The sequence below is a fragment of the Sitophilus oryzae genome, unplaced genomic scaffold (assembly GCF_002938485.1).
Source record: "Sitophilus oryzae breed Bouriz unplaced genomic scaffold, Soryzae_2.0 scaffold_682_pilon_pilon, whole genome shotgun sequence".
In the NCBI taxonomy this organism is placed as follows: Eukaryota; Metazoa; Arthropoda; class Insecta; order Coleoptera; family Curculionidae; genus Sitophilus; species Sitophilus oryzae.
Genome location: NW_022147287.1, coordinates 5875077 through 5898030, shown reverse-complemented (window position 1 = coordinate 5898030; position 22954 = coordinate 5875077). Strand labels below are relative to the sequence as shown.

Here is a 22954-nt window from a genome sequence, read left to right as displayed (position 1 = left end):
AATTTAACGGCTATATTATGTGACCAACAATACAAACCCATCACAGTATTACAGTTTTAGTTAAAATAAAATTCAAAGAAAGAAATTTAAAGAAAAATAATATTCAAGTTAATGTATATACGTTATAAAATGCTAGATATCAATAAATTTATATAAAAAGGAATGTTAACAGTAACAACAAACAATGTAACAATTTAAAAACTTAACATTACACGACGTATACCGAGCCTGGTCATTTCAAATCCGTGTTATTCCACATTTTAACGAACAAAACAAAGATGAAAGCAGTACATAGAAACTGTTAATCGACAAAGACACAAAGAAAAGCAGGGTTGCCGGTGCAAAACCCTTGATAGTTGTGAAAAAAAAAGCTTTGAGTCGCGTCCGCCACAAAAACAGCGCCAAATAGTATTTACGTTGTCCTGACAGGCACTTTTCAATCTAAGCCACGTAGATTATAAGGTCTAAGGGTATCTCCATTGTGTAAGGTTAGATGTATGTCTATGCGGTTTATCTCCAGCGATTTTGATGAGCTACATGCCAAGTTTTATTCATTGTTCTATACCAAATTATGATCTAAACTCTACTACCGCTACTAAGCACGTGCGACTGATAAGCTGCCACCCATGGTGTAATATGAGTCCACTGAGGAAATTCGACCAGAAACCCAAGAAAAGCTGCAGTTTTCTGTATTCTGTTCTGATGGACGTAACGGGCTGAGACAGCTATGTCTAATACCGCTCCCTGTTGAGCCGGAGGTTTATTAACGATGACGTCAAACGAAACTGAAGTACCTGAAAAAAATATCGCGGAATCAAAAAAATTTCTAATCGACAGGACTTCGAATCTACTGTTGTGTTGTGAAAATGTATCATGTAATTTCGCGTAAAAACCCGGCATTAAAAGGTTTACAAAAGGGAGGTTAGAGGTTAATTATATCCTTATTATATTTAAACTTATTGGTTTTTAAATCAAAAATCAAAAATAAGAAAAAAAGACTCTTAAAAAAGGTAAAACAAAACTACAGTTCAGTTTAGACAGTTCCAGTATAGACTAGTTTTTAATCCGTCTTGCCTGACAGGTAATACTTTATGTGTAGAAGTGGCTTGATATTAAAACATAAACGAGAAATAAAAGTATAATAGAATATTGTACTTTTTACAAAATATTCTGATTTTTCGGCACCTAAAAATATTGTTTTTGCTTACCATCGTTCTTCCCTCGTTGATACAAGAATATATATACAGGGCGATGTTGAAAGGCGATTTTAGATGGCTTCATTTCCTTTGACAGGGACGTACTCAAAACGTTTATATTCGATCTTGGCGTAAAATAAAAAATTAGCTTATCAGGTCCTGAAATAAAACATAAAAATATTGGCAATTCAAGAGACAAAAATATATCAAGAGAAATAATAAAAACTATTTTGTCCACGACCACTTAATAATAAATCAATATTCTACTTCCTAGCTGAAGGAATATGGTGCCCATATTTGTAATAGAATGAAATATAACAGCTGATAACACTGAATTATGATAAATTACACTTTGCATTTACTTTACATTTGTTGCATTACGTGACACGTTGCATTACGTGACACTCACAAAATCCCGATGTGCGGCGTATCTCTTATCTTTTCTTTTTATTAATTTTGACGTTTAAAATTGTCAAATGTTAAGTAGGTAGTGATTATTAAGTGATTATTAAATTACCAACTTTAGTTACACAAAACAACAAAAAGTCAGATGCTGGTACTCCAATTTATCGTTCTCCAACAACTGTACTCAACTAAAATTGTTAAAAGCACAGATCTGTATATTATAATCTTTGTTTTTTCTTTATTGTTTTTGGTGGTTCCAATTTTCGGAATCGGGCACTAGTTAGGTGACTAGTTTGCGCACATAGCACGCCCACTTATGGCCTCTAAAATTGTGCACAGCGCCTGACCGGCACAGTTATTAGAGAGATATCGGAAAAACCGAATAGCGTCATCCAGTATTTATGCGTACCTTATCATGGTTACGATATGCGCGAGTCAATTTTTAACGCAACACCCGCTAATAACGTTACCGCCTGACGTAATTTGCGGATCAATTACACCAAGCGCTATTTCTAAATAACGTTTAAAAATTGCTTAAATGGGCATGTGCGGGTATTTGACAACCGGAGCCGGCCGGCGAGATCTTTTATTTTAGGTTATGTTTGAATTGTTTTGAATTATTGCTTTAGTTTTATTAGGTAATTTGATATTTAAGTAGCTGGGATTAGTTTTAATTAAATAAATATGGCTCAAAATATGGATTCCACCTCTTCCAATACTAAAGAACCTATAAAGAGTCTTAGGTTTACAGCAGATGACGACTTAGCCCTTCTAAGAGAATTTGTTGCTTGTTGCCCTAAACCCACTGGCATACGTTGAACAATAAAGCACTGGAAATAAGCACTTTAGCTCTTTAGTTTTAAAATACCTACTAAACAAAACAATATCAAAGTTTTAAATTCAAAGTTAGGTTAAGTTTAAATAGCGGACGCGACGCGATCAGAATTCTTTCCGATCCGATAACTATAAATGAAGAGAGTTAATACCACCTCACGTAAAGGAAATAACACCTGGCCTTATTAATGTCCATGCACGCTATTCGGTTTAGCGATATCTCTCTATTACGCTGTTTATTGTTATTTTACGCAAGTTTATTTTTGCGCACAGGAAATTTGACTAGTTTGCACATCGTCATAAAAAACAATTTTCGTACCACGAATTAGGATCAAGATTTTTATCTGTATACTTATAGGATACCTAATCTGTGGTAGAAGTATGTTTTATTGCAGAAAACTTGAAGCAGCATCAATAAATTTCAAATACATATATAACGATAAATAAAGCACAAATTACCAACTTTAGTTACACAAAACAACAAAAAGTCAGCTGCTGGTGGTACAATCTATCATTTTTCAACAAATTTATTTTACTAAAGTTGGTAGAAAAAAGTACTTATATACAGATATGTCGTAAAACACATCTAATAATAAACTTCCCAAATATTTGAAAATAGAATAGTTCGAGATGACTGCGACTCTCAATGCGTAGCAACTGATGATATTGACGTTTTTATTATTTTTTAGTTAATTTTGACGTTTGAAATTGTCAAATTTTAAGTAGGTAGTGACATTTTCCCCTAAAACATGAATACAATAATTAATAGTAAGATTAACATTAAAAATACAAATTCAAACACTCCTCATTATTAGTATAATGGCCGTGGACAAAGTATAGTATTCAACTCGCAATTTATAGCCATTATTCACTCGGGTGGCTAGGGAAATCATGGCTAGCATAAATTGCTCGTTCAATAATATATTATTATTACTAATAATTACATCTATTTTGAGTGATAAGTGTTAATAATGTTTCTATATTTTTAAATGTTATCTTTTAACAAAAAACACAGCTAAATACCTGACACTTCGATGTTAAATTTGACTTTAGTGTAGGAGATTTGTTCTTGTGATGTAACCTTAAAAGTTAGCGTCTCATTTGATGGAAATTCGGGATCACTAGCAGGTATCCATTCGCTGAAATGTCTATAAAAATTGATGCATTATCATTCATAAATAATACATCATACCAGATTTTTTATGAATAGATCTAAATATTTAAAATTCTATTTTCTATGAAATTATTTAATTTAAATAATTTTTTTTTAATGAAATTACCTATTTAATTATATTAAAGAAATGTTCTTTGTACTCACATCTTTTTTGCAATTTTCGCATGAATCAATGGCAAGGCACACAAAGGATACTGGTCACAATCATCGTCCAGCGATTTCGCATTCTCCAACTCTCTCACAGTAGATTTCAAGATGTCTGGAGAATTCCTGTCCATATTCAACAGGAAAAATCCAGATTCCGTCCTGGATAGTTCTCCAGAATCCAGATAGAATTGTCTCTGAGTATGCTGAAGTTTTAATCTTTTATTAGGTATTTCTTTAATTTTATCCGCATATAGAAGATATATAGAAGATCTCTCAGAGAAATAAATAAACATAGATGAAATCGTTTTGAAATATCCGTCGATAGTAACTTAGGGGAGGGTATAAAAGATAATCTAAGTTACTATCGACGGATATTTCAAAACGATTTCATCTATGTTTATTTATTTCTCTGAGAGATCTTCTATAGATATTCTATATTTTTACTTATTTTTCTGATAGTAATATTGTCGTACCATGATCCAGTGGCGTTGAGGTTTGGGAGAACTCTCGTTTCCAGAATAAGGAAAGGCGAATGGAGTGAACAACAAACCCAAACATAGCAAAAACACCGATGCCAAGATGATATAGTAGAACTTTGCTTTTCTCAGGAGATTAGTCAAAACAGTCTTAAAAAATAATCATAAATAGACAATTTTATAAAATACACAGAGTGTCCCAATATTTCGAGGACATAGTTGTAAAATATTTCTGCTAGAATTTAGAAAGTTACATTGTAAAAACTGTTATTTGTGCAGTAGACCGTGACGTAAACTATTCTATTTAATAGGAACATTTTTAAGTGATAATAATTACAGCGGCCCATACATTATCAAACAAATTGCGCAACGAAGCGATGCGCAACGTTGCATTGCACAACTGATTCAGCGGTCCATACACAATCAAACAAGTTGCGCAACAAAGCGATGTGCAACAAAGCGATGCGCAACGTTCCGTTGCACAACTGCCTCACCCATGCACTTAGTAAAATTATGATCAAACTTTTTATTAAAGGTTGTGCATTGTTTGAGAAACAATCATGTCCTCAATTGCCATTGCGTCAATTATTATCGTATATACCCTAGATGATGTCGAGTATACCAAAAAATGAAAAAGAAACAAAGAATTTGGATTAAAGAACTAAAATATTGCACAACGAAACGCAACCCACACATACACTACACAACGCGTTGCGCAAACAGTCCTGTTGGACAAAAGAATTCAAATGTTCTTGAAACTCATCAAACAATTGCGCAACGCATCAAACACTATCACACATTGACAACTCGTTGCGAAACAGTCTGCGTTGCGCAATTTGTTTGATAATGTATGGGCCGCTTAAGGTCCGACCGAGATCCCGAGAAAGAAATGTTAGATGTTAGTGTCTTATTAATGTAAGTTTTATAAATTTAGCAGAATTGTACATTTATATGAATTACTCGTTTATCAGTGACGACTCGTCAGGGTAGGTAAGGTAGGCGGCGCCTACCCTACTATTTTGTCAGAATTTAAGCAGTTTTTTACATTATATTATTTACTATTAATATTGGCAATACACTAAAGTATTGTTAACACACGGTAGTGTGTTGTAATAATCAATATTAATTTAATATTTGTGGTCTTGTATATTAAAATAATCACTACCGCTGGCGTACAAAAACAAAATAATTTTGACCGTTGCAGTATATTGTACACGCCCTTGTTCGGCGATTTCTCTATCGCTTGTTATCAGAGTCGATGCACGACGTACGGCAGTCTTCTGTCCCTGTCTAGCTCATCGTGCGGTAGCGACGAGACGTAAGTCTGAGTTGTATCGTATTAAGGCGGGGCTGAGGCCAAATCTTCGGTCGCCTTTGCTAAGTTTGCATGAAGTCGCGGGGGCTCGGTAGGCTTCGAAGTTAAAGGGATATTTCGTCCCGATATTTCATCTGATTCATTATACGTAGTATTTAAAATTTTTATATGGAAATTCAACAATTTTCAATGTTTTTCACCAACATAAATTAATGAATAAATTGCAGGTATTAATAATAGATATGAAAATTTCGATTATACAATAATTTAAGGAGAATGATCCTGGAAATATATTTCCAGAGACTTTCAAATTGTTTGTTTTGATTGTTACTATACCATTTACAAGTACTTGGATTGAGAAAAATTTTCATGTTTGAAATTCAATAAAATTTACAGTAGAAATTCCATGACAAATAAACGTTTATCGTCACTTGCCTTACTTTCCTTCTAAAAAGATCTTTTCACAACCCTTCAACAATCCAATGATTTTACTGATATATTATATGATAACTTTTCTTTATTAAGAGACCGATTTCCTTTTTTTATTAGTCTCGAAATATGTAATATGCAGATATATGAATAAGAGAATCTGTTTTTCTTTGTAAATTTAATTGTCTATATACTTTTTAAGTTTGCGTAAATAAATAAAATAGAATAAAATCCTATGATGTTCTCCATGGTACTACCACAGATTAGGTATCCTATAAGTATACAGATAAAAATCTTGTCCCTAATTCGTGGTACGAAAATTGTTTTTTATGACGATGTGCAAACGTGTCAAATTTCCTGTGCGCAAAAATAAACTCGCGTAAAATAACAATAAACAGCGTAATAGAGAGATATCGCTAAACCGAATAGCGTGCATGGACGTTAATAAGGCCAGGTGTTATTTCCTTTACGTGAGGTGGTATTAACTCTCTTAAATCATTTATAGTTATCGGATCGGAAAGAATTCTGATCGCGTCGCGTCCGCTATTTAAACTTAACCTAACTTTGGATTTAAAACTTTGAAATTGTTTTGTTTACTAGGTATTTTAAAACTAAAGGGCTAAAGTGCTTATTTCCAGTGCTTTATTGTTCAACGTCTTTCAATGGGTTTAGGACAACAAGCAACAAATTCTCTTAGAAGGGCTAAGTCGTCATCTGCTGTAAACCTACGACTCTTTATAGGTTCTTTAGTATTGGAAGAAGTGGAATCCAAATTTTAGGCCATATTTATTTAATTAAAACTAATCCCAGCTACTTAAATATCAAATTACCTAATAAAACTAAAGCAATAATTCAAAACAATTCAAACATAACCTAAAATAAAAGATCTCGCCGTCCGGCTCCGGTTGTCAAATACCCGCACATGCCCATTTAAGCAATTTTTAAACGTTATCAGAGGTTATTTAGAAAGAGCGCTTGGTGTAATTGATCCGCAAATTACGTCAGGCGATAACGTTATTAGCGGGTGTTGCGTTGACTTGCGCATATCGTAACCATGATAAGGTACGCGTAAATACTGGATGACGCTATTCGGTTTTCCGATATCTCTCTAATAACTGTGCCGGTCAGGCGCTGTGCACAATTTTAGAGGCCATAAGTGGGCGTGCTATGTGCGCAAACTAGTCACCTAACTAGTGCCCGATTCCGAAAATTGGAACCACGAAAAACAATAAAGAAAAAACAAAGATTATAATCTGTATAATCTGTGGTACTACTATCTACCTTTTATTTATCAAAGTATTTAAAAATTAGCATCTGAGGAGATAAAAAAACATATACTTGTACATTATGTCAATCATTATGTCATTACGTTGAATGCTGCTATTTTTATTCGGCCGAGACTAAAAATCCAGGTTCGGTCGGACCTTACCATACAATCCGAAAAAAAAGGGTCAAAGTTAGCTTGGAAATCAACTTGACGCTGTTTTTTCTGATGGCGTTATTACTACAGTCTGTCCAACAAGCCAGAGAATATTTCGACAGACGATATCCAAAAAATGATAGAAAATAAAATTGAAAAAAAAACTTCGAATTAAAATGACAGACACAACTGTCACTGTCATTGATTCGCTCGCTGGACAGACTGTAATTACGATAAATAACATACCAAGTGAGATGCGCCGACTATGACAAAAAACAAAACACTGAAACCTATCAATAGCTCTGGATTGACTTGGGCTCCCATTCTTCCAGTAATCGGTATAAAAAAGCTGTATAATAACACTACCTGCTGTAACAAGTACAGAATTGGCACAAATAAACTTGCCGCATGTACTATCAACCATATTCCAACTAAAATAAACCAGTTTTAAAACAATTTCAAAAATAGTTGACTTAAATCAATTCTTACTTGCATGTTGTAGTCTGAATACGTGTAATAATAAAAAGAATATTGAATTAAACAGGACTGGTATCATAATAACGTAGACTGAACGCACACCACATAGCGTTCCAATAACCAAAATGATTGTCCATATCAACCGCACCAAATGGATTTGAATCTGGCCTCTGACGTTTAAGGAAAAACTCTGAAAGTTTATAAACTAACACTCTATTAGTTTATTAATTATAAATTAAAATTTATAATAATTAAAATATCATAACTAGTTTTTAGGAAAAATAGATACATTGTTTTAGTCACAAAAGTATTAATTTTTGCGACGTGATTGGCAATATAGACTATACCAATAAAAAAAAGGAAAGTGCCTTATTAAAAAATGGTTCGTTTTGGAGCGTATTTAAAATTTACACAATTAATATTAATTAATTATTAATTAATTACAAAATTAATTTTTTACACAATCTTAACAAATCTAATGTAACGCTTTACTATATATAGTCTGTGAAACGAATAACTTTGAATTTGACAGTTCCCGCGGGCTTTTCTAGTGTTAATTTTATTAGGTTAGTAACTTGCGGCCATGCTGACGCAATGCCGTCTCTAATAGAACAGCCTCCGAGCGAGATTTATGACGTCACGCTAGTTAGATACTACGGATTAATAAATATGTATTAATAAATAAATATATATATATTATGTTACTGTGAATGTCCGAAATGCGGTAAAACCTAGAATAAGCGCGCTAAACCTAGGATTTACCAAAAGCATTAACTAATTAGGTTAGACTGGTTATTTGGAGGGTGTTAATGCATTGGTTAGCCTGTTTATTTGGAGGGTCTTAATGCATTGGTTAGCCTGGTTATTTGGGGGGTGTTAATGCATTGGTTAGGTGGTTATTTGGTGGGGTTGGTTGGTTTTTACTACCACTTGCTTTTGGTAAATCCTAGGTTTTACCGTATTTCGGACATTTACAGTAACATATATATTTAGAATATTTTTTATGTAATTTTTTGGATTATATCCGACACTATTTTTTTCGCTGACGCCTTTTTTTCTATGATATTGTAATATATGCAAATATAATTTTTCGAACATTGATACTTTTTTTGTTAAATTAGATCGATTTTCAAACCCCCAAATTTAAAATATATTTTACATTTTACCCATTATCTTATGTACCTATTCATTATTTGTATATCGTAAAACATTTGCTGCATTTGTATGGTTCATAGTTTATTTGCCAAAGTATTTATTACTATAAATAGGTATATATATTGTATTTATTAACTGTATATTATGTATATTTCATGTAAACTATATCATTTTTAAAATACAAACCAAAAATACGAGGAATAATTATGTTTTCCATGTATTCTACAACATATTTATTAATCCGTAGTATCTAACTAGCGTGACGTCATAAATCTCACTCCGAGGCTGTTCTATTAGAGACGGCATTGGTTTGATATTTAGAAATGTCAAAAGCTGATGACATTTTACTTTTGACAATTATGTCATTTCGTGTTGATTTTTGCAAGAAGAGGAAGAACTGTCACTTTTTTATTATTTTCCTTTTCTATTTCACGAAAGTAAAAAGAGTTACCTATCTGATTCGTTCAGGCACTCAATTTAAAGAATATCAGTAACTTTTTTGATAGAGGGATTTTATATTTGCCATGTTGGTAAAAAATAACGGTCAAAATTCGAAGTTATTCATTTTATAGACTATATGTGTTGTGTACAAAATAAAATTTAATATGTAGTAAAATTTATACATACAAAAAATAGAAGTCAAATAATATGAACATACAGGGTGTCCCACTTAAGATGGATACAAGCCAATATCTTGATTGTTTGTTGAGCGATCTTTTTCATTTTTGGCAGGGGACTGTATGGCTATAAGACGTACATTTTGCCCAGGGTAAGAAATGCGATACCTCATAGACGTACGTTTTAATGGGGTTTGATATTTTTCCAGTCAAGTGTAAACTACCCTTAGGACAGTATGTATTTCAAATCTGATAAATTATATTGAATCCTCCTTACCTAAGATACTTAAGTTCTAATTTTGATAAATATTGATTCAGGGTGTGTGATTAAAATAAGACATTTTTATTTTTATTATTATTTTTTTAAGTACTTACCACACCACTGGATAAACAACTGGTTTATTATCAATAACCAATTATAACCAATTATCAATTAATAATCGATTTAAGTTTTCATAATAGTAAACTAAATATTTTCAATTTATTTTGTTTACTTTAAAAAATTGTTTTTTAAGTTTGATAATACAAATCAATAAAATGAATTACAAAATAATTTAAAACCCCAGTTTTCAATGGAATCTGAAATATGATTTTTATTCGTTTTATTGAGGAATATTTTCAAAAATCCAAATAGTTATTTAAAACAATCACTATTAACTTTGAAAAATATGCTCTGAACAAAGATTTATAAAACTATAACGAACTAAAAGTCAACATCTTCGACCAAACCACCATCGATTATTAATTGATAATTGGATATAATTGGTTATTGATAATAAACCAGTTGTTTATCCAGTGGCGTCGTAAGTACTTAAAAAATAATAATAAAAATAAAAATGTCTTATTTTAATGACACACCCTGTATCAATATTCATCAAAATTAGAACTTAAGTATCTTAGGTAAGGAGGATTCAATATAATTCATCAGATTTGAAATAAATACTGTCCTAAGGGTAGTTTACTCTTGACTCGAAAAATATCAAACCCCATTAAAACGTACGTCTATGAAGTATCGCATTTCTTACCCTGGGCAAAATGTACGTCTTATAGCCATACAGCCTCCTGCCAAAAATGAAAAAGATCGCTCAACAAACAACCAAGATATTGGCTTGTATCCATCTTAAGTGGGACACCCTGTTATGTATGTATATGACATAAATCAGGATTGATTGACGTATTCAATTAGTTTCGGTCACTTTTTGTTTCACCGGAAATGACTTCACCTTTTGATTTGAAGCCGTTGAATGGTACCCTCGGTATATTTTTACTTTTGACAGAAAATGACATTTTCTTAATAGAATGGCATATCATATGTCAACTTTTGACATCTTCGCTTAATATTATTCAACTTACTTTATGGCTAGTAAAATACAACAAGCATCCAGACAGTGCAAACGTAGGCACCACATAAAGACCAAAAATAATCCACGGATTGGCATACCATGACATTGTTTTACCCAGAAGATCAAGAACAACAGCTAGAATTAAAACAAATATGGCTGCTATGATCCAACTGGCTAATATTGCGGCTGTTGTTATGCCGATATAACGAAAAGTTTCACCATCTATCTCTAAAATATAAAACTAATAAACTCGGGTAAATAGATTGCATGGAGAGATGTGGCGTGCTCAGAAATTCTCAAGAAATTCTTCAGAAGGCGAAGAAAGAGATACTTCTCCACTCAGGTTTCTGATTCATGAAAAAGGTGATCGAAATTCGAAAAAGCAAATGTGTTTAAGATTTCCCAAAAAAAGATAAATGATAAGTTAAATCATCTCTGCCATGAATGGCGTTGCTATGGGTGTGTTTAGTTGCATTCATTTGTTTCAACGAAACGTCAAAGTTGTTACTTCTCACAGATAAGAGGTAAATGGCTAAATTTTATGTTTAAAATTATAAATTGTTGTTGTTCTTGTGATCTTTTTACGTTTATATTATTGTTTTGATTGAAAATGGCTCAGCAAGCTGCAGGTATGTAGTCTACAAAAACGTATTATTTATTTTGATATTCTCTATACTAACGATTTTTTTTGCAACTGAAAGTTAGGCGTTCAGAAAATTTGATTAAATTTGTGACATTTTTATTATACTTAGACATTTAGTTGCGCATTTCGAAGAATTCAGCATATTGTCTATATACGTTTTACTTAGTAAACATTGGGCTTTCATACAGTAAAATAAAATACTGCACCTTTTTGCGACTTTGCTGATAAAATGAGAAAAACATTCTTGGTTTCCTCTAATTTGCCAATCAGTGATATACTAATGCGAGGTGTAAACCGCGATGGCATTGTTGTGTACAAAGCGATCGCATTAGTGCCATTAGCAGTATAGCACAATTTGGCATTAGTAGCGATTTTAGTAGTATGGGCATTGCTCGCGGATCAGTCGTGGCATTAGTAGTAGTAGTTGCGATATTACTACTGGCACTGACCGTGGAAACACTGGAACAGTGATTTTTCTTTCTTTTTTTAGAATCGACGAATTATCCTTTATTTTGTTCATATTATTTCCTCTTTAATTGAAAATAGCAATAATTTATATAAGGTCTACATAAAAATATTTCGTTCAACTATCAGTGTCAAATACCCCACTGTGGCGACGCGACGTCTACAAACAGTAATGGCAGCCCAAGAGTGGCAATATAAAATATTAGTACAAATATTCTGTTTTTTAAAGTAGAGTTATATGGTAGTACTTAGATTTTTATAAATATTGAGTCCCTACCATTTTCCACACTTACAACAGCCCTTTAATTAAACAAAAAATAATTAAATCGACAAAATGACTATTAAAATTAATATATAATTAATTATAAAAACTTTTGCAACACAAAAAAAAACATTTTGCTGCCAACTTAATGAATAATAGCACAGAATATCTAGCTACGCAACAGAAAAATACTCGAAATGAAAGAGCTAAAATTGCTCAAATAGAATAATAGATGGCGCGACAATATCATAATCAGAATATAATTAGAAATTTTGAACTTTCGGTTTTGGATCGACGCGACGGCTCGTCGACGGCCTTGTAGCTCAGCTAAATATGCACAGTTGCCAGATTCAAAAAGACTTGAATTGACATCCCATTCTTTTTATTGTGTATAATGCCCAGTATGTGTTTCTTTCTATTCTTCTTTTCTTATCAGATACACTTATATTAATTATTCCTTTGGCTATTAAAATAGTTTTAAGTATATTATTACAAAACATATACATTTTTAATATACACTACCTTATAATGTTACCTAAGAAAATACCTTTAATTACCTTTAAAATTAATAATATACTGGGCGATTGATAGTGATATTTATTAATGCTGGAACGTTAGTAATGGTTAATAATTTATTAAAATGCAGTACAAAAAATGTTAACTGACTAAAAAATACTATAATAACAAATTTCTTCCGTTTGCCACGTTATTTATATAGACCTAGGTAGATTTTAAAAGTGACACAGGTACAATTAATAATATATTAGTTCGGCATAAAAGTTGCTGTCACGACATGACGACATCGAACAATAAATTAAAATTCGTAAAATAAATTAAAATTATTAATTAAACAAATCTTTATAAAGAAACGCAAGTATATCAAATTTGGGCCCAATCGAACTCCAGGAAATGATATCATAATAGTGTACTATATTATGGTACCAGTCGATATGCTTTAAGGTACCATAATATTGCAATGTCACCGAAGATCCGTAGTATACCAAATTTAAGAACAATCGAACGCCATGAAATGGTATCGTAATATGGTATAAGGTACCACTTTATATACATCATAGTACAATCATATTACAATGTAACCGAAGATACGTAGTATACCAAGTTTGAGCCCAATCGAACGCCAGGAAATGGTATCGTAATATGGCACTATATTAAGGTACCACTTTATATGCATCATAATACCATCATATTACAATGTCACCGAAAATACGTAGTATCCCAAGTTTAAGCCCAATCGAACGCCATGTACGTAATATAGTACTATATTATGGTACCAGTTGATATGCTTTATGGTACCATAATAATGCAATGTCATCAAAAATACGCAAGTATATATCAAATATGAGCTCAATCGAACGCCAGGAAATGATATTGAAATATGGTACTACATTATGGTACCACTTTATATGCATCATAGTACCATCATATTACAATGTAACCGAATATACGTAGTATACCAAGTTTAAGCCCAATCGAACGCCAGGAAATGGTATCGTAATATGGTACTATATTATGGTACCTCTTATTATGCTCCATGGTACCATAATATTACAATATCACCGAAGATACGTAGTATCCCAAATTTAAGCCCAATCGAACGCCATGTACATAATATGGTACTATATTATAGTACCAGTTGATATGCATCATAGTACCATCATATTACAATGTCACCGAAAATACGTAGTATACCAAGTTTAAGCCCTATTGCCGCCATGTACCTAATATTGCTATGTCATCAAATATGGTACTATAGAAGGTACCACTTTATATACTCCATGGTACCATGATATTACAATGTCACTGAAGGTATAGTATACCAAGTTTAAGCCCAATCGAACGCCATGTATCGTAATATGGTACTATATTATGGTATCACTTGATATGCTTCATGGTACCATATATTGTAATGTCATGAAAAATAGTATATATCAAATACCGTATGATACCGAAAAAAACGGCGTCCAGTTGGCTGGAAAAGGACGATCGATGACATTTCCCATATAAATTTACATATAAAATGACAGCGATATTCATTTCATAGCCATCGCTAACGCCATTTTTTCCCGACTATACGATATGAACTTGGTATGAACACAATCGAACGTCAGGAAGTGGTATCATAATAGTAGAACAATACTTATTATATTGTCTCCGAATTACAATGTAAATTCAGGATTCAATTATACAATCAAACGTCAGGAAGTGATTGTAATTTAGCTCATAAGATTTAATTCCAACTAACATGGCAAACTGAAAAAATCAGCTCTGATCTATTTTAATATGTTTAAATGATGTAGCAAATTTGAAGGTAGGCTTTATCAGGATATGAGGAAGTATTACGATATGAATTACACAATGGCAACACTGCACAAAATTCTTTTAAATTTTGTTTGTAGAAAACTGTTTTCTTTTAAATTTATTGCCCTCTATTATGTAGTAGCGAAACTACCACATCAAAATATCTGATTTGGAGACAGGCTTTAAAAGCCTGTGTCCTTTTGCTACCTACAATTTTATACATGTAACGAGGTTTCTGTTGCGTAGCTAGATATTCTGTGATAATAGGAATTTATTTCTCGAGTTCTTGAGGCTTTTAGTAGTTTTTTTCAAGAAATTTCTCGAGAATTCTTGAGCAGAAACTCTAATCTCCACGCTCATACTTCGTTTTATACTTACTGACTCTAAAAACCAGCAAAGCTAATATAAATACACCCAAAGAAATGGCTGCAGTTACTAAGTTCAATATCAAGGCAGTCCTGGCAGAATATGTGATCATGGAAAGACCAAATATATCAAAATATACCATTTTTCCTAGGCTTCGTTCTTTTTCTATAGAAAAAAACATTTTTTTTTGTAATCAGCTGAAACATTTACTTCTTTTACCTTACCTGTTACTTCCGGTGCGTTTGCTAAACTCTTGACATAAGCAAGGATATTATCGCCAACATGTTGATATGAGCCTGAAGGGATATTATCAAATGAATCATAAGCTGTATGGTATCTATATCCATCTTTTACAAAAGCAAAATCAGCACCTACAAAGAAAAATAACAGGATAATAAAAATACTGATTTGGCCATCAAAAACTCCATGGTCTGGATTTTAACATGTAAAGCCCCATCTCCACATATCATTTTACCTGCCAGTCAAAACGTATGAAGGAAAACATCGTGTGTAGGGGAAAAAACAACGAATGTTTTACTTGAACTGAATTATTCAGTTTTTCATTCGTTTTGAAGAAATATAAGTAAATTTATAAAAAATAATATGGATATATTATAGCATCATTAAGCGACTTTTAAAAGTCTAATATTTTTGCATATTGAGACAACCCGTCTATTTAAAAATAAACATACATTTAACTCTGTATACATAAATCATTACTGACTTTTAACTTCGCAAACTAGGTGAAGGGAAATCAGAAAACGAACAGAGATGATAGGTGTTAAGTAATAGCTTTTAGACTACCGTTCGACACGCACTGATGTTATTTTGTAAGTTCTGATTATTGTGACAAATGTGAATGTTACTAAAGGTAAAGTAAATTTTTCCTCATGATTTAACTAGAGTGTCAACTAAAGCATATACAGGATGTTTCAAAAAGCATGTGCCATCGCTCGTGGGGAGATTCCTCAAATAAAAATAAGTTTTTTTTTCATATCAATATATGTCCGATTCTGCTTTGTTTCATAGATACAGGGTGTTAAAGTCTTATTATTTTTTCGATTTGTTGTAGATTGGAATAATCGTAATAATAACTAATGGTAATAATATTTAATAAAAAATTAGTTAAAATATATAATTTATTAATTTTATTTTTATTTTAATTTTATTACTTAATTGTGATTAATAAAATTGCGTTTATCTCATCAAGGAGGCCGAATTCGACAAAATATCAAAAGAAAACTTTTAATTGGCATTAAAGGGACTACACAATTTTGACATCAAAAGAAAAAAGTCAGTGGCGCACGTTTTTTTTTTTAAATATTCCAGTGATAACCCATATAGTTCAGTCATTGGGGATTTTTGCTTGGAAAAAAGTCCGGAAGTTTTGCAACTTTGCAGGTTTATAGGTTTTGGGGTCCCTAACTAAAATCCATAAAATGCACATTTCCAGACTTGCCGCCGGCGCCGCCATCTTGCTAATATGGCGCCCAAAATCGATATTTTGTGAATATCTCGAAAACTATGCGTTTTTCGCGAAAATTTGTAGAGAGCAAAATTAAAGAGAATAAAATTTCCTATAAAAAAGGTTTTATGAAAATTTTCGCTAAAGTCAACCGTTTAGGCACAAAATCCCTGGAAATTTTACAATTTTGCGTAAAATATGATATATTATGTATAGTCGATTTTCCGAAATCAAATGTCGATTAGGGTTCACTAAAACTAGTTTTAGTTTAGTTTCTTCAATTTTGTCATAAAACAGTGGCGTATCTCGGCACTTTTGCTCTCTTCAAATTTTTGCGAAAAACGCATAGTTTTCGAGATATTTACAAAATACCGATTTTGGGCGCCATCTTGGCAGGATGGCGGCACCGGCGGCAAGTCTGGAAATGTGTATTTTATGGATTTTAGTTAGTGACCCCAAAACCTATAAACCTGCAAAGTTGCAAACCTTCCGGACTTTTTTCCAAACTGCAAAGTTGCAAAGCTTCAGGCCCCTTTTTTGATCCCCAATGACTGAACTAATATGTACGTCCCTGATGAATTTATCGACACTTTTTTAGCATTAACATATGTAACAATTATAGTAACTTTTACCCTAGAAATTTCATTTGAATCACTAAAAGTACTAAAAGAAAATTATATTAAATCTAAAGATTATTAAGACTTTAACACCCTGTAGCTACGAATACTAATCGTGTCCATAGTTTAGTTTATTGCCTATCCAAACTGGCAACACTGCATGCCGCTTTTTATTTTGTGTCTGTCAACCGATCATTTATATTTATCTCTGTCGCATGCATTAAAATACAGACAGAATATTTTTCCTATGAAAGAAACGCCTTACCAACCATATTTCCGAAATCTCTAAACAATCTAAAATCTGTATCCGATGGTATTAGGCCAGATTGAAAAATTTCTTCGCCTACAACATTGCCTGATGGATGGGGCACCTTGCTGTAGTACTTCACTAACCATGGGGCATCTGGACCGGTTTGGAACAGTACTATTTTGCCTCCACTACCACAAGCCTCCAGGTTTATGATGTACTTTGATCTAAAATAGTATTATATTCAATTTGAATTGATTGTCTAAATATATACAGGGTGTCCCATTTTCGTGTATTTTATGGGGTTTCTCGCGAGGGGTAAACCGCAGAGGGAAAAGTGTACACCGTAATTCCTTTTACTCAAATAATTCCTCAGAATTCCTCGTAATTCCTTGGAATTCCTGGTCTTCAAGGTCAAGGTCAATCATTCAAGGTCTTCCTTGGAATTCCTTGGTACGAACTCGGTAACTCTTTCAGTCTGAACCAGCGTTGCCACCTCGGTTTCGCAGTTCCGCTATGAATTTTCTGGTGATTTTTATAAATGTCTAATGTCTCTATAAGTACTAGATCTAACAATAAAAAGTACTCTTACGAGATTTGCGTTTTTTTAGTTAAATTTTAGGACTAATAGGGGATCATGAGGTGAAAATACTGGAAATATGTCGGAACTTACTTATTAAAATTAATTTTTCTCGAGATTTTTTGAAAATGATGGGTACCTAGTTATACTCGTATCTATAGGAAAGGAAATTAATAAAACTTCAGTTGCACATCATAATACGATCACCAGTAAATTCCATAAGATTACGCATGGTATCATTGATGAAGTGCACTCCAAAGTTGTATTAATTTCCCTATAGTATATACCTAGGTATTATTCCGAGGAAATGAAAAAATCAACTTTACACTTTCTGAGTACTGAATAAAAAAATCTTATGAGAGTTTCTTTAAAATGGCGAAATCAGGGAACGTTATAAGTAGATCTCTCGGGGGTGGTTCGGCCGTACTATCGGAAAATATTTTAGATATATAATCGAGGGTACAATATTAAATTAAAAAGATATTCGATATTGGGAAATTTTGGAAGCGAAAAAGAAAAACGGATAGTAAAAAATCGCCTGCAAAACGTTTTTCTTTAAATTTAGTACTACCTATTATAGTATTCATGGTTTACTAATGTTCGTTAATTTTTTATAAAGTTGCTTGTAATTCCTCTTAATTCCTGTGGAATTCCTCTAAATTTCTAAGGAATTCCTTGGAATTCATTGGAATTCTTACGGAAATAATTGGAATTCCTAGTAATTCCTATGGAATTCCTTGGAATTCCTCGTAATTCCTTGGAATTCCTGTAGAATTCCTTCATAGTGTACACCATAATTCCTCTGCGGTTTACCCCTCGGTTTCTCGTTTATGAGTAGAGACACAAAGATGCGGTTTTCTTCAAAAAAAGAAGATAAATGGAAGTCGTTGATATGTTTGCGACAGTTTCCATAGTGATTTACTTGGGTAGCATAAGGGTAGCATCCATGGGTAGCATCTTTAGTTTCATAAAAAAGTAGCACAGTGATGAGTGGTGTGAAAACCGCATCTTTGTATCTACTCATAAAAGAGAAACCCTGTAAAACACATGAAAATGAGACACCCTATAGATATGTAAGTGTGAAAATATTTTTTTTAATTCCTAAAATATATATAATTTTTAATTTTTACAGTCTCTGCACTATAGCAGATTTCAAATGATCTATTTTAAATTTCAACATTTTTTAAGTTCTCCTATGAGCATATCTACTTATGACTAGTTTATTTACAGTTATTGAACACCCTATATGTTTATTTGACTTACTCATTGGCCCATTTGTGGTGAGCAATAAAACCATGAGCTGCCTGTAAAGGGGTTTCCTCAGCTCCGTTAAATAAAAATATCACATTCTGCTCCAATCTTTTGTTGCTTTTCGCCAGTTTTCTTAAAATCTCCAGCATTGATACCACATTTATACCATCGTCACTAGCACCTTAATAATATAAAAATTATTTTGATACAAAATTTATAATATATATCAGAGTTTACAGAAAATTACAATAAATTCTGTAATCTATAGAAATATACAATACCTACCTGGACTAATAGGTACTGAATCAAAATGAGAATTCAGTAAAATTGAATGTGAACTTTCATTATTCTGCCCATGTACCTTCACCACTATATTTTGAACTTTGTCATAAATATTTACAAATCCTGTAGCATCATCCAAATAATAGCTACCTAAAATTAAATAATTATTAATTTAAAATCTCATAATTTTCTTTAAATACCAAACCTGTAGCTTCTTGAATATCATATTCAATAAACTGACTCGAATGTGCTTCAGCTATAATGGTTTGTATATGAACTGACAAAAAATCCACTACAATTTGTTCGTTTTCATAACTGCCTGTTATTTTGGGCCCTAAATCTGTTAAATACTTTAAATCCTGCACTGCTCTGTCGGTTATAAAAGAATCAGGATATTTTGCCTAATCACAAGTACCAAACATATCATAAATATCTTTAACAAGCCTTTATTGTGTTTTTTAAGTTTACTTACCTCATCATTAATTGTCAAAGCGGTCGGTAACCACCCATCTATAAGAAAAACTATCCCAAATAACAAAGAAAGGGATAACAATATTACAAACCCTATCCAAAAAGGCAAACTGTGAATACTATCTTTCGATTTGTCCATGCCATCGAGATTGAATGGGTTTGAATATTTGTACTTATAATTTTTAGCCATTTTATCGGTATTTTTACAGCAGACTAATCGTACTCTTATAATATTATATAATTAAACCTGTCGTACAATGGTTAATAACAATAAAAAATATATTTATTCTTTGATAGCACTGGTATTAACTTGAATAAAAATTTATTACATTAAGTTATTTATCTCGAATTGTGTATAATGCGAATGACACATGTGTGAGGTTTTAAGATAATTCCTTTATCTTTTGAATGCTTCATTTAAATTAATAATTATTCTATTCGCAAAAGATAATAGATTCTTCACATTTTGAAGAAAATAAAAACAAATAAGTTAGGTTATATATTACCCTTGTTTACTTGTTTACTAAATGTCAAATTTTCGGGATTTTAGAATTTAGGTTTTCGACAGAAGTAGGGTATTTTAGTGTATGTGAACTATTGACCGATAGGTGGCTTTAAATAATTTTTTTTAAATAAAACTAATTTATTTGTTGTTTTATTTTAATAATGAACGAGAATTGAAATACATAGTCTATAAATAAAGCCACATAATTAATAATTCGTTCTTTTTGAGTAACATTACAAGTGAAAGGATTTAAACCAATCACAGACCGCATCCGGACTATTTGTTTTGTCTGGCACGGCGTTAGGAGGGGGAAAAATCTGACGGAAAGAAAACAGCCGTCAAAGTAACATGGATGTCGCGTTTTTGCCATTCAGCGCTTTTTTCTTAGGAAATATCTAGTTTTCGGGCAGACGTTGCGGTTTTGGTGAATGAACGAAAGTGTCGCGGACATTTTCCCGTGCAGTGACGTGCAATTCCCTCTCGGATATCGCCACAATTTCGAAACGCATCCTCTCGGAAAGGGACTCGTCTAAAAAATCGCCTTTTTTCCATACAAAATGAACGATGTAACTGTGCTAGTTTGTGGAGCGGTGATTTTTACGTAATTTCACCCTAGATCGCCACGGATTTTGTTAAAACGATGACGACCCGCCTGAACGTGAGCGTTTCGAAGGAAAACATGGAGACTTCCATTGATAAGGAGTCGGGAGCACTTGGAGGGCTATTCCAGCAAATCATCAATGACATGAAGGTGAGTGAGTCCTTTGGGGTGAAAGGATCAGATATTTATCTGTTTCTTTGCCTTTCGCGATTCTCCTTTCATAAAATATAAATTATTTGAGATTGCAATGAAAAAAAAACGAGGACGTCAACCTCTTGTTGATTTTTTTGTCACATACATAAGTAATTGTATAAAGTAAACCACATAATAAATGATTTAATTCAACTCCTTTATTTGCCATTTAAATACCAACCAGGAAATACATACCTACCTACATAGCTATCTGGTTTCATTCCATTAATTTTTTGAAGTAGGTTGCAAATATTGTTTTCATTTTGAAGAATTAATTGTCATCATTTAATTGTAACCACTTGAACATATTTGTTTTATTATTAATTTTTTGTTATACATAGAGGTCATGGCGAATTAAGTATGCCATGAAGCAATAAATTCTGTTTTACCTACTCAATTCTATGAACTAACTTTGACAAATAACTTAATTTTTCCTGTTATTTTCAATGAAATAATAGGTAATTGGCAATTGCGAAAGTGCATCCTGACAATATTTTCATCTCAGTAAGCTGCGGCGCATGTTTTATTTTCACACTTGTCTTAAATGTGATTTACATTTTACCTTCTGTTTTAAGTTTGTAAAAAACAGCGTCACTTAACGAGAATTGTTTTAATCGTTTTAATTATTAGGACATATTTTTTATTGGTAAATATTTTATCAAGAATGTTCCAAGTTATATTAAGACATTTATTTTTAATGTGTATTGATAAATATATCTACCTACTATCAATTTAAGTGTTTATCACAGCGTGATAACTTATTTACACCTTATTGTGTTAATGGTTTGTGTCGCAACAATTATGTTTGGGTGTTGATTCTATAATTAGATGCTAGTCGATTTAAAAGGCAAATGAAGTAACCTGATTGACAATGTAATAAGATTACATAAGTTTTGTCTTTTAAATTATTTTCAGTGCAAGATCTAGTATTTTATGACGAAAATTATTATATAATTATCAATATTATAGTTGGGGATTGTAACCTTTGGTGTTATAACAGTAAAATAAAACACTAATTTGCCACAATGCTCAGTGCTTTAACATTTGACTAATATCAAGAAAAGGTCCAGGAAGAGTGAAGAATAGTTTTTAGAATTAGGACAATTTTGTATCAAAACGTCCTAATCCTATTTATCTATCGATAAGATTAGATTTTCTTAGAATATTTAATAGTGTTTTTTTACTTGAAATTCATTCATTTTTTGTTGCATTTTGTTTGGTTGTAAGTTGTAACTAGTGATGTTGGTAGCGAATATTTCCATTCGAATTTTGCAGGAAATTTCAGAAATTTCCGAAATATTCGGTCCCAAAATCGCGAATATTCGCAAAAATCCGAATTTTGCCAGAAATTTCTTTTCAAAATTCAAGACATTGAGCAAAAATTTAACGAAAGTGTATCAAGTATGCCGATTCTTAAGTCAGAAGAAAAAGAATGCTTCTCCGCCTTACAAAATAAAAAACCTATGGCTCTTGAACCGAAGCATTTTGCCGCGAATCTCTTGAACTCCTGTTTCCTGGGAGAGCACCTTAACAATGAAGAACACATAGGCTATGTGACATAGCCGCTATGAAATTTATCAACAATATCACCAACAATCATCCTCAGTTTGTCAATAATAAGCCATTTTTACAGATGTAACAAATTATTGCGCCAAATCTGGTTTATGGGCTCTCGACTACATTTGGATGTCAGTTAAAAA

The 22954-nt window shown here is 32.3% G+C and overlaps 2 protein-coding genes across 4 annotated transcripts in view; one reads left to right on the top strand and one right to left on the bottom strand.

The window, feature by feature from the left end:
- Nucleotides 1-81: 81 nt before the first annotated feature.
- On the bottom strand, nucleotides 82-20450 carry LOC115887920 (endoplasmic reticulum metallopeptidase 1-like). Its single transcript, XM_030907452.1, has 15 exons — nucleotides 19958-20450; nucleotides 19691-19886; nucleotides 19489-19635; nucleotides 19216-19384; nucleotides 17391-17599; nucleotides 15268-15414; nucleotides 15056-15208; nucleotides 10999-11216; nucleotides 7886-8078; nucleotides 7643-7827; nucleotides 4230-4382; nucleotides 3754-3959; nucleotides 3459-3583; nucleotides 1209-1355; nucleotides 82-794 (listed from the first exon to the last, which is right to left on the bottom strand). The coding sequence occupies exons 1-15, from the start codon at nucleotides 20144-20146 to the stop codon at nucleotides 577-579; spliced, it is 2655 nt and encodes an 884-aa protein (XP_030763312.1). The 5' UTR covers nucleotides 20147-20450; the 3' UTR covers nucleotides 82-576.
- Nucleotides 20451-20770: 320 nt separating this feature from the next.
- LOC115887912 (protein MTSS 2) overlaps nucleotides 20771-22954 on the top strand; it is a 94288-nt gene continuing 92104 nt past the window's right edge. For all 3 annotated transcript variants that reach the window (XM_030907445.1, XM_030907443.1, XM_030907444.1), the window contains exon 1: nucleotides 20771-21212. In XM_030907445.1, coding sequence (XP_030763305.1) covers nucleotides 21102-21212 — 111 coding nt within the window. In that variant the 5' untranslated portion in view covers nucleotides 20771-21101. The remainder of the gene's footprint in view (nucleotides 21213-22954) is intronic.